General features: G+C 47.3%; 1 protein-coding gene across 28 annotated transcripts in view; it reads right to left on the reverse strand.

The window, feature by feature from the left end:
- DST (dystonin) overlaps positions 1-12,018 on the reverse strand; it is a 313,318-nt gene that overhangs the window by 227,908 nt on the left and 73,392 nt on the right. Inside the window, exon 1 of one of the 28 annotated variants that reach the window (XM_081856609.1) lies at positions 3,417-3,498. The exons of the other annotated variants lie outside the window; for them this stretch is intronic. Within the exon in view, the coding sequence (XP_081712735.1) occupies positions 3,417-3,486 (70 nt within the window). The 5' untranslated portion in view covers positions 3,487-3,498. Of the gene's footprint in view, positions 1-3,416; positions 3,499-12,018 lie in introns of those variants that run through there. 28 annotated transcript variants of the gene reach the window in all.

Consider the following 12,018-nt stretch of genomic DNA (forward strand, 5'->3'; position numbering starts at 1 on the left):
AATGATAGCCTCCATCCACCCAGCTCCTGTCAAAAGCTTAGGGCATTATACCACAAACACAAGTGCACAAAACTCTCTTAAGCTGCTAATTTTCACCAGTCCACATTTCACACCTGGTCCCAAACTCACTTTATTCTTCCATACTGCTCTTTCCCACTTGCTGTCTGTTAAGCAGTGTTCACTTTCTTTAGGTGCTTACAGGACACCAGAAGGTTACGTTTGTGGACAGTTTCAGCACTCATGTCCATTTGCAGGTCTTGCTGCCCCCTGCCTCTAAAACGCTGGCTTTCAGTTGGTGGGTTGGGACTCACTACCAGGTCACAAACTGATCTCAGCAGAATTACTGAAATACAACTATATGGGCTAAGAAAAGGAAGTGGGTCCCTAAATGAATGTTTGGGCTAAAGGTGTGTCCTGGGATTGAAAGTGGAAGAATATAGCTCTAAAGTGAATGGGATCAGTTGCCAGAACAGACAGCCATAAACACCTCCACATATCCCTAAAATATGGAGCAGTTCTGTGAATTTTAATTCTATGCAACTTTGGAAACCAATCAACATCTCCAGTAGGGCTGTCAGGCTGTAACCCAAAGATTCCCCCTCTTCTTTTAAACCTGCTGATCAGTTGGGAGAGGAGGCGGTCGTAACCCCCTGCCCTTCTAAATCCTATTATCTTCCTCCTCCAGCTTGCTGTTACAAGCAGGATTTCAGAGCAGGAGTGGACTCTGGGAGGACAAAGGGAGAGGGACAAGTGGGAGTTGCCTCATCTGCAGATTCCCCCTTTCCTGGATTTGCTAACAGAGTAAGGCTTAATTGATGCTAACCTTTAAGGTATGCAATGTCTCTCTGGACATAACGAAGACAAAGAAGCAAAGGAGTAGGTTTTTCCATTTTAATTAAGATGATCGCAACACATGTATAAATTTTTCCTCTTGTCCTCTATTTCACAAGGTAAGCAAGCACTGCTGTGTTGGGAAAGGCAATGCGCAGGATGACAGAATAACTCAAGAACGAAGGGGAAGCAAAAGTATTTTTTAGAACAGAGCTGAAATGCCTGTGAAAACCAGGTAATGAATTTTTATTTTTGAAACTCCTCCAGGAGAAAAAGGTGGTTTTTTAAAACAGAATATCTGTAAACATTCTCAGTAGTAATACTATTATTATCTGGTAGAAGCAGCTATTCCCCTCCCCCACTTGGCCCTGGAATTATGCAATGTATGGGGCATTGTGGGGGATACATATTGGCGGCTAGGCCACCAACAAAGGAAGCCTGCTACATTGCCACCGCTGTTGCTTGCTACTGCAGCAAAAACCAAAAGCAAGTGGAAAGAGCCCGTGCTGCTGGCATTTCTAATATTAAGTCCCTTTCTCAATATTTTTTTGGAGAATTTCATCAACTTCACACTGGAAAAAAATCTGTTAAAAAAATCTTCCCATTACACTACCCTCAAACAAAGAAAAGATAAAAGAAGCGCCATTTTCACTCAGTCCTCAAATGTTTTTGATATTAGAAGTCATATTAACATTTGCTGTAAAAATAAATTTTGATTCTTCCAGCTTATGCCATTTACAGTGGTGCCTCGCAAGACGAAATTAATCCGTTCCGTGAGGCTCTTCGTATAGCAGTTTTTTCGTCTTGCGAAGCAAGCCCATTGACAGCTTAGCGGATTAACGCTATTAGCGGTTTAGCGGCTTTTAGCGATCAGCTGTTAAGCGGCTTATCAGCGGATCAGCTTAGGGCTTAGGAAAAGGGGGGGGAGGGGAAAAACCCCGCAGGAACTCACAAGACATTTTCGTTTTGCGAAGCAAGCCCATTGGGAAATTCGTTTTGCGAAGCGCCTCCAAAACAGAAAACCCTTTCGTCTAGCGGGTTTTCCGTCTTGCGAGGCGTTCGTCTTGCGGGGCACCACTGTATTCCAATTTCAGTTTTAATATATGCCTCCGTTTTGAACTTGCTAGTTGCTGATGAGTGATAGGAGGCACCAGCTGGGGAACCCCCAAGGGAAGAAGGACCAGAGCCAGGGTATTAGTGGTGGGACAACAATGAGTGGTCAGAGGGAGAAGAGGAAGTAGACTGGGAGGAGGAGGTATCAGAAGCTGAAGAGGTAACAGGGCTTAGTGAGCAGGAAGCCTCTGTGGCAGAGAGTGGTCCAGAAGCAGAGGCAGAAGCAGAGGCTGGAGAGGCCTTGGCAGAGATGGATGAAGAAGCCAGGGTGTTTCCCCTTCCTGCTGTGACTAGCTCCCCTCCCATTTGGTCTTCCAGAACCAGAAGGGGTATGAAGAGAGTGGAGCAAAGACAGGCAAGACAACAGAGTCTCAGATTGCTTGGGAACCAACCAGGGGAGGAGGAGACTTAGGGAGCTGTGGGAAGGCAGGGACCTTCAGTCTTCACAACTGCCTCATAGGGTTAAGTTCTACTGGGAAGAGTTGCTGTGCTCTCTAGGCCTGGCCTCCTGAGCTGTCTTGTCTCTTTGAACAAAGAGTTAATTTCACTGAATTCTTATTGAGTTATTGATGACCGGCTCCTAGCACCCACTCCTGTAAGCCTCTTACTGCAATTGTGTTATACTTAGAACAGCACTGCCATGACAACAGTAAAAAGCTAATAGTGATAGTCACAGAATAGATCCACAGAAATAAATGGACTTGAAGTTTTACAGTTTTTTTGTTTAATTTATATACCACCCTTCATCCAAGGATCACCAGGCATCTTACAATATAACAACACAGAAATACAAAACACAATAACAAACAAAACAAAACAAAACACTGCAGCATTTTTTATTTATTAAATAATGTTGGATACCAGCCAAAGACATTATTTTGGGTCTTTGGAGCACGCTAGGACACTTTGGGCTGTAAATCCTAGGCACACACTTATTTAGAGTAAGCTTCACTGAACACAGTGGGACTTACTTCCGTGTATGCATGTAAAGGATTGCTCTGTTAACCAAATGTCTACTTACCACCATAATTCCAACTAAAGCCCTACCAGAAAATATGGCCAGAATGCAAAAAGACTGGATCTCACAATATATAATATCCTTACTTTGGGAGAATACTGGAACTTGGAAGGTAACCATGCATTAATGCTTCGCAAATTTACTATGATTACAAGCAGTAAAAGGGAGTAAAGTCAGATGTAGACACATAAAAACCAAGTTGTAAACATATAACTTTGACAGTGTCCAGCACATTCACAAACAACAGGACTAAAGTTCAGAGCCTTTTACAGCAAGTCTTTCAAACCAGAAGCTTTGGAAAACAAAGTTTTTTTTAAAAAAAACACCTCGGATAACTGAACTAATCCACAAGAAAGCAAAATATGTTTGCAATTCCAAAGACTAGTTTTGCGCATTTTCTTTCCAAAGCAAAACTGGTAAAACAAGCATAAAACATGGCACAGTTTGTACTAACCCGTACAGCACATTAGTTCCACCAATTTTGTATTCCATTCCTGCTTACATGTAGGGGGCTGTCCCATCATTCCAGGGGAGTGAGGTGCTGTTAATTTTCTTAAACTCTTCAACTTCAGGCTATAAACTAGTTTTTCCTTTTGCGTGTGTGTGTTTGTTTGTGTGTGTGTGTAGAAAATGAAATACCTTTGTTGACAGAATGGCTCCTTCTGATAGAAGGGGGGAAAGTAGGAACTCCCTGTCAGGGAACTGCCATCGGAGAGACAGGTGGTGGACAGGCTCCAGGAGAATAGGAGAGAATCTGCAGCAGAAGAGGGAACCAGCAGGGGGAGTGCAGGAGTCACAGCGGAGGGGAGGCTCTGGGATGCTTCCAGTGAGAGTAGTGGAGAGGTAACGGGACCCCCGTTGGGAACGCCCACCCTTCGCCGGAAACTGTCACGCAGAGAGTCACGAAAGCGCATGTCTGTCAAACAGCTTTTATGTTGGCGCAAATTCCGTAGACGCCCACTGTCAGATTCTACCAGCGACTGACGGAGTCATGCTTTGGGGGCTCCGTTAGTGCATCGGTTTGGATGACCAGCCAAACCCCAGAGGGATCAAGCTTTTATGCACAAGCAGCTCATTATCCCATCACAGCAATCTGACAGTCTTTGAAAGCAGCTTGTGCAAGCAGAAGGCATCATGAGCGAACCAGCCGGAACCGGGGGAGCAGGAGCCGGGGCAGATCCAAGCCTGGAACAAAGGTACAGGGCGTTGGAGGTCCAGCTGGCACTGCAAACGGCGAGGCTCGAGGAGAGGAGGGCTCAAGATGCAGATAAGGGGAAGACCACCCCACTTGCCAGACGGGTGCCTGGACTGGTGCAGAAATTTGGGGGGGATCCCCGGAACTATCAAGCCTTTAGGACAGAGATGCAATATGCTCTCAATCTGCTGTTTGATGACTTCCCCGACGAGAACTCTAGAGTGGCGTACGTGATTGGCCATCTAGAGGGAGGGGCGAGGGACTGGGTTCGGCCCCTGATGGCAGCCAATAATGAAATCTTAAAGGACACAATGAAGTTTTTCCGCGCCATGGACTTGATGTTTTCCAGCGAGATCGAGCAGGGAGTGGTGCGCAGGCAGTTAATGGCGTGTAAACAGGGGAGCCGATCTGTACGTGAGTACTGGACTGAGTTCACCATGCTGATTCATAGACTTGGGTGGGACCTTGCTAGTGAACCTATTCAAATGCTGTTTGAAGAAGGTCTCTCTCCGGCAGTGAAAGATGAACTTTCCCGGGCGCCTAGGGCGGAGTCTATGGATCAGCTGACTAAATCAGCGCTGTCCATTGGGGCACGCCAGGAAGCTAGAGCTATGGAAAAGCGGGAAGGAAAGGGGGAACGTTGGAAGGACTTCCGCATTCCAGAGATTCCGGAGCAGCCTTTCCCGCCAGCAGAGCCGATGGAACTTGGAACAGTGCGCGCGCGTGCGCAGTTTCAAACACCAGTGAAGGGCGGAAGAAGGAGGGAAAGAGCGGCAAGAGATGCTATCTCTGCCAACAGCCAGGGCACTTTGCCAGAGTCTGTCCGCAAAGGAAGGAATGGCAAGGGATGGCGGGAACTGTTGGGGGGAAGGAGGAAGAAGAAATCACGGAGCAAGTAAAAGCCAACGCCTGGTTGCCAACATCAGGGCACAGCAGCCAGGCCAGGGAGTAATGAATGTGCCCACGCCGGAACCTCCAAGACCAGCGCTTGTGATAGAGGTGTTGCTGGAACTGGCAAACGGACACCCACTGAAGATAAAGGCGCTATTGGATTCAGGTAGCTCATGTAATTTCATGAGCAAAGAGTTTGCAGCTGCACACCAGATACAGACTATCCCATTGAGTAAGCCTTTGCAGGTTACCACGATTGATGGGAGGGAGCTGTTGGGAGGAGAAGTGAGCCAACAGACTGTACCAATGATAATGAGGGTGGCACGACACACCGAACTGATAGCATTTAACGTAGCCACCTTGGGAGGAGCTCCTATTATCTTGGGTATGAGCTGGCTGGCGCTACACGATCCGCTAGTAGGCTGGCATCAGAGAGTGGTTTCCTTTGGATCAGCACATTGCCTAGAACACTGCAAGGAGGGAGAGGCTCAGGCAGGCGCCAGGGCCACTCTAGCAGGGATGGAAATGATGGACAAGGGGAGGGTGCCACCACAATACGCTGACTTGATTGACGTATTCAGCGAAAAAGAAGCAGATAAGCTGCCCCCGCACAGACCCTTTGATTGTCAAATTACCTTACTCCCAGGAGCACAATTGCCAGTGGGCAAGCTGTATGCAATGTCAGACAGTGAGATGCAGGAGTTAAGGGAGTTCATTGACAAGAATCTCAAGCGAGGTTTCATCAGAGAGTCACGAGCGGTGGGGGGCAGCCCAGTGTTCTTTGTGGACAAAAAAAACACGGGCAAGCCCAGGCTTGTATGTGATTTCAGGGCCCTAAATGCAGTGTCAGAACCAGTGACTTTCCCTATGCCCAGAATTGATGACATTCTAACACGGGTGAGAAAAGGGAAAATTTTTACCAAGCTGGACCTTAGGGGGGCATATAACTTGATACGTGTGAGAAAGGGGGATGAGTGGAAGACCACTATGTTCACCCCCTTGGGGGCCTTTGAGTACTTGGTTATGCCTTTCGCATTACAAGCGGGCTCCGCCTGTTTTCAATCATTCATGAATCACGTCCTGGGGCCACTGCTCTACAAGAACTGCGTAGCGTTCTTAGATGACGTCCTGGTGTACTCAGACAACGAGGAGCAGCATGTGCGAGATGTAAGAGAGGTACTGAGCAAGCTGCGAGAAAACCGGCTGTGGGTGAAACTGGAGAAGTGTCAGTTTCATACCAAGGAGGTGGAATTCCTGGGGTACCGGTTGTCTGACAAGGGATTGGCCATGGATCCCAGCAAGGTTCAAGCGGTACTGGAATGGAAAACACCAAAGACCAAGAAGGACGTGCAAAGGTTCCTGGGCTTCGGAAACTTCTATAGGAAGTTCATCAAAAACTTTGCCCATTTAACAGCGCCCATCACGGATTGTCTTAGTAGCAAAAAGAAATTTGTTTGGACGGGAGAAGCGCAGAGGGCGTTCGAACGCTTAAAGCAGGCGTTTGCGTCGGAAGAGCAACTTTTGCACGTGGATCTACAACAACCAATGAGAGTGGAGACTGACGCGTCAGACCGAGCGGTGGGGGCCGTTCTTCTCCAGCCGGGAAAAGATACGTCTGAATGGAGACCGTGTGCATTCTTCTCGCGGAAGTTGAACAAATCCGAGAGGAACTACACAGTGTACGACCGAGAACTGCTCGCCATTCATGAAGCATTCCGGAAATGGCGGCACTTACTGATTGGGGCGCAGCACAAGGTTCAAGTCCGAACTGACCACAAAAATCTGGAATACTGGAGAACAGCCCGAGTGCTGAACCAGAGACAAGTGAGATGGGCCCAGGAGTTCTCCAAATTCCACTTTGAGATTCGTTACGTGCCCGGCTCCGAGAATGTGAGGGCGGACGCTCTTTCCAGGAAACCTGAGTACTTAGAGGGGGAGGGAGCGCCTGAGGCAAGGCATGTAATCCCTGAAGACCGCTGGGTGTGTGGGGCGGCATTGGTGGGGCAGAGGGAACTGATAGAGGGTACGGAGAACGATGAATACGCCCAAGAGAAACTCAGAGAGCTCCGGAGGACAGAGGAGAACACAGGGGGGTTCGAAGAAAAGAACGGGGCGTTGTATTACAAAGGGGCACTGTACATACCCGACGGGGAACTGAGGGGCAGAGTACTCAAGCAGTTGCATGACAGCCCCACAGCGGGACATTTTGGACAGCACAAAACCATGTGGTTGGTTACCAGGGAGTTTTGGTGGCCCAAGGTGAGGGAGGACGTACGGGAATATGTCAGGGGTTGCGACAGGTGCCAGCGAGCGAAAGGAGAGAGGGTGGCGCCAGCGGGGCTATTACAACCCTTACCCACGCCCGAAAGGCCATGGGAGGCAGTATCCATAGATTTTATGACGGACCTTCCAAAATCCAAAGGCAAAACAGCTGTCATGGTGGTGGTAGATCAATTAACCAAGATGTGTCATTTTATAGCCTGTTCACATGCAGTCACAGCGGAGGAAACCGCCAAGTTGTTTGTAGAACATATTTTTAAGTTGCATGGCGCCCCCTTGAGGGTTTTGAGCGACAGAGGGAAACAATTTACTTCCAGGTTCTGGAGGAAACTTATGAGCTTACTGCACGTAGAACTCAATTTCTCAACTGCCCGGCACCCAGAAACCAATGGGCAAGCGGAAAGGGCAAATGGGGTTTTACAACAATACCTGAGGTGTTATGTAAAAGACAGAGAAAATGATTGGGTGGATAAGTTACCTCTAGCAGAATTTGCCTACAACAACGCGGAGAACGTGTCCACAGGGATGAGTCCCTTCCTGGCAAATTATGGGTGTCACCCCCGGGCATTCCCAGGAGAGGGAGGGGAGAGGTGGAGCGTGCCGGCGGCGGAATATTTTTTTGAAGAGATGGAGGCGATCCACCGTCAGCTTCAACTTAACTTAGAGAAAGCCAAGGAAGAATATAAGAAGCAAGCAGACAGAAATAGGAGGGAGGGTGAAACTATAAGGGTGGGGGACCGGGTGTGGTTGTCCACCCAAGGGCTACCGTTCAAGGGCGGGAGTAAGAAATTGAGGCCCAAAAGATTGGGACCCTTTGAGGTCACACAGCAGGTCAACCCAGTGGCATTCAAACTCAGGCTGCCCAGTCACATGAAATTACACCCAGTATTTCACAGGTCATTACTGTCGCCGTACCGAGAGGGACGCGAGTGGGGGGAGCGTGAGAGAGAGGCCACCCAAACGCCCGTGATAGAAGAGAGAGAGCGCGACATGAACGTGGCAGGAATCATTGATTCCAGGTGGAAGGGGAATCAGGTGGAATATCTGGTAGAATGGGAGGGGGAAGCAGAGTCGGAAAACACTTGGGTACCAGCAGAGGTAGTCAATGACGAGGTTTTAATAGAAACATTTCATCAGCGTTTCCCTAGAAAACCGCAACCCGTGGCTCGATTTAGAAGGGAACACTTTGGGACCACCGATGAGGAAGGGGAGTTTGAAGGGTTCCCAGAGTCAGGGGTGGGTGAAGAAGCCGACTCCGACGAAGAAGAGGAAGACGGGGAGAGAGACGGTACGCCGTGGCTGGAAGTGTTAGAATCCTCGGACGACGAGGAGAGTTCCTTCAGGGGCTTTCCGCCCTCACCGCCAGTGGGAGAGGAGGCGGGAGGGGGTGAAGGGGGCCCTGGGGGGGAGGTGGATGTCAGGGAACTGCCATCGGAGAGACAGGTGGTGGACAGGCTCCAGGAGAATAGGAGAGAATCTGCAGCAGAAGAGGGAACCAGCAGGGGGAGTGCAGGAGTCACAGCGGAGGGGAGGCTCTGGGATGCTTCCAGTGAGAGTAGTGGAGAGGTAACGGGACCCCCGTTGGGAACGCCCACCCTTTGCCGGAAACTGTCACGCAGAGAGTCACGAAAGCGCATGTCTGTCAAACAGCTTTTATGTTGGCGTAAATTCCGTAGACGCCCACTGTCAGATTCTACCAGCGACTGACGGAGTCATGCTTTGGGGGCTCCGTTAGTGCATCGGTTTGGATGACCAGCCAAACCCCAGAGGGATCAAGCTTTTACGCACAAGCAGCTCATTATCCCATCACACTCCCCTTTTTAAGTAAACATTAGCAATCACATGCCTGCTACAGCCAGCCAGATAATGGTCTTTTACATTGTATTTCAAAACACAACTATTGCAAGAGTTACAATTTTTAGTTTTATCTTTATATAGACTGGGTGCTTTTTCTGGTATATCCTTCTTACAGTCATACTGAAAGATTTGCCCTACCTAATTAGAAGGGTGGGGGAATGTGCAGAATTCCAGCTAGGATTGTCATATTTCCCCTGTTTCCAACCTAATGTGTAATATAGGCCCAACATATTAATACTGATTTTTATCCTCAGCAGACATATGCCCATTATATCATTCAATGGACATTCACTGCCCCTCCTTTAAGTGATTTCACTCAAGCTAAAACTACACATGCAACTGACTGAGGTGGTACGAAAGACTGTGGCACTTTGGAGTACAGGGAGAGCATATTACTTTTGATTTCTCTCTCGTCCCCAAAAGAAAAGTGAAAAGTTCTCAGCAGAAAACTAGCTAATCGTGGAGAAAAGTTCCAGCCCACCCCCTTAACTGTTGTATTGGCTTTCTTTTTAGCAGAGTGCTAAAAGTAAGTATTAAAAATGTGAGATTCTGATGCTCTCCATGCTACCATCTCATTTGCTTCATGGGAAGACCAGGCCTCAGTTCTGGTAGTTCTAAAATGTAGGGGTGGGTGATTTTTCCTAATCATTCCAGCACCTTCCCTATTATAAGTCATAGGGTGCACTGTAGCCTTTTCTCCTGCTCAACATCTTTATCAGACTTCCACAACCTGGTGCCCTTCAGACTGCTTGGAATACAAGTCCCATCAGCCCCAACCAGCATGACAAATAAGACAATGATGATGGAAAGCGTAGTCTGGTCGAATAAGAAAGAAAAAAGCAACTAGGTCACAGATTACTCTGATTTGCGAAATGTCTAAAATGACAGCTGATGTAACATTAAAAGTGTGCACTGGATTAAGAACATTCACTGGAAAGTAGAAAGACTAACTAAAGTAACAAAAACCACAAATATCTACCCTTTCTATTTAAACATATGGGCTCCTCTCAAATTACAGCCTAACCTCAACTCAAGCACCAGAGTCAACTGCTACCAACATAAACAGGGCTTATTTGGCAAATGCCAGGAGCCGGCATATGCTCTTCCAAGAAAGGTATTTCAGGCATGTATTTTCTCCACTACTAAGTGGGCACCAGCCCTCTCTACAGCTGTGTTTTTAAAAGTTTCTTCCGGCATTATTCTGAACAGTCGCATAGAGAAGGGCGGTCATGCTATATTCACTGTTCTAATCTTTGAGACTGTCTACAGGGTTTCAAGAGGTGAAGTCTACAGTTAGGCTGTTTAAAGCTGTTTGAGACAAAAGGACTGAATACCTAAAGCTTAACATATACAACCATATTTTACAGGAGAACCAAGCATTTCCCCTTCCCCTGCCATCTCCCCATGGAGAAGCTTTGTTTGGAAAGCACCTCAATAATGAGTTTCCTCTTTTCTGCCAACAAAAGCTGCACATCAAGCAAAATTAATAAATTCCATATTGAAGCTGTATCCCTGCTCACACAACAGACTTCTGTGTATGCAACAGATGTCTCCCTGCTTTCGGACTGCATGGAGTTAACCAGCATATATAAAGAACAGGTCCCAATACACTCTTGGCATGAACAAGAATGAGGAAGAAATGAGTAAGCTTAAATATCAGTGTCCGGGATACCTGAGCATAGTGATTCTGACTGGAGCTCTTTACTGGCTCTCAATTAAGTGAATGGTTGCAATGTGCTCTTAGGAAAGAAATTAGAGCATAGTGCTTCAGAGAGTTGTTGTGCTTGAGGAAAAACCTGCCCTTCACCCCAGACCCTCACTGACCAAACTACATGTGGGGAGGCATGTTTGATTTGCCAGGTTACAACCCAGAGAGAGAGAGATCACCACTGTTCCTTTAAATTCTCTAGTGCAACTGGAGATAAGGAGGCACAGCTTCACATTCCTGTTCAGTATACCCTGTCATTGACAGGTTCCAATGTTTCACGTATTCTACAGGCTGTAAGAACATAGAGGCATATGGTTCAAAGCAGGTAGGGCAAACAGGAAGGATCGCCATAGTCACAGGGCACTTCCAAATGCTGAACTACCTAAAGATGCCAGAGTTTGAATCTGCAACCTTATGCATGAGCTACAATGCTTCCACCCAAGGCTAGGTGATAACATCACCAATGGGTCAATGATGGGGTCTGGGGAGGAACAAGTCAAAGAAGCTAAGGCTTACGTATCTTTGCTGCATCAAGGTGTTTAAAAGGCAAGGGTACATCTCCAGATTGTACACTGGGAATGCAAGGAGGGGGAGCAATGTGTATTTGCATGCATACTGCACAGAATTGTACTACAGACTACATACACCCTGACCACCGTAACAATGAACATTTTCTGTGCCTTGTGGCCCTTTTCAGAAAATTTCATTAGAAGAGAAAAGAGATTACCACACCCAAATTCAACATTTCCTTTAAAATTCCTTTAACATTTCCATGACAAAACCCAGAAATGGTCTGGCTTCATACTACCATGCAACAAGAATCCACCTGCCTCTGCAACCTGTTGTAATATGTGAGGCTGAGTTCTGTACAGTACCACAACAAACGAAGGAAGTGTATGGACTGCCAAATCATTGCATCTAAAAGAAGGAGAAAGGCAGTACTATTGTGCTTCTCAAGATCAGGAACTGCAACCCTAGCGATAAGATAAGACGAATGTTAAACCGCAATCCATATACCAGCCTCTCAAACCAAACAAGTTGTTTCTCTTGAAGTTTGAACAGTATTTTAAAAGAGTGGGTGAATGAAAGCTTGCTGTCCACCCACTGGGCTTTAGGTGCAGTGCT

This window comes from Podarcis erhardii (assembly GCF_964252035.2).
Source record: "Podarcis erhardii genome assembly, chromosome: 3".
NCBI lineage: Eukaryota > Metazoa > Chordata > Lepidosauria > Squamata > Lacertidae > Podarcis > Podarcis erhardii.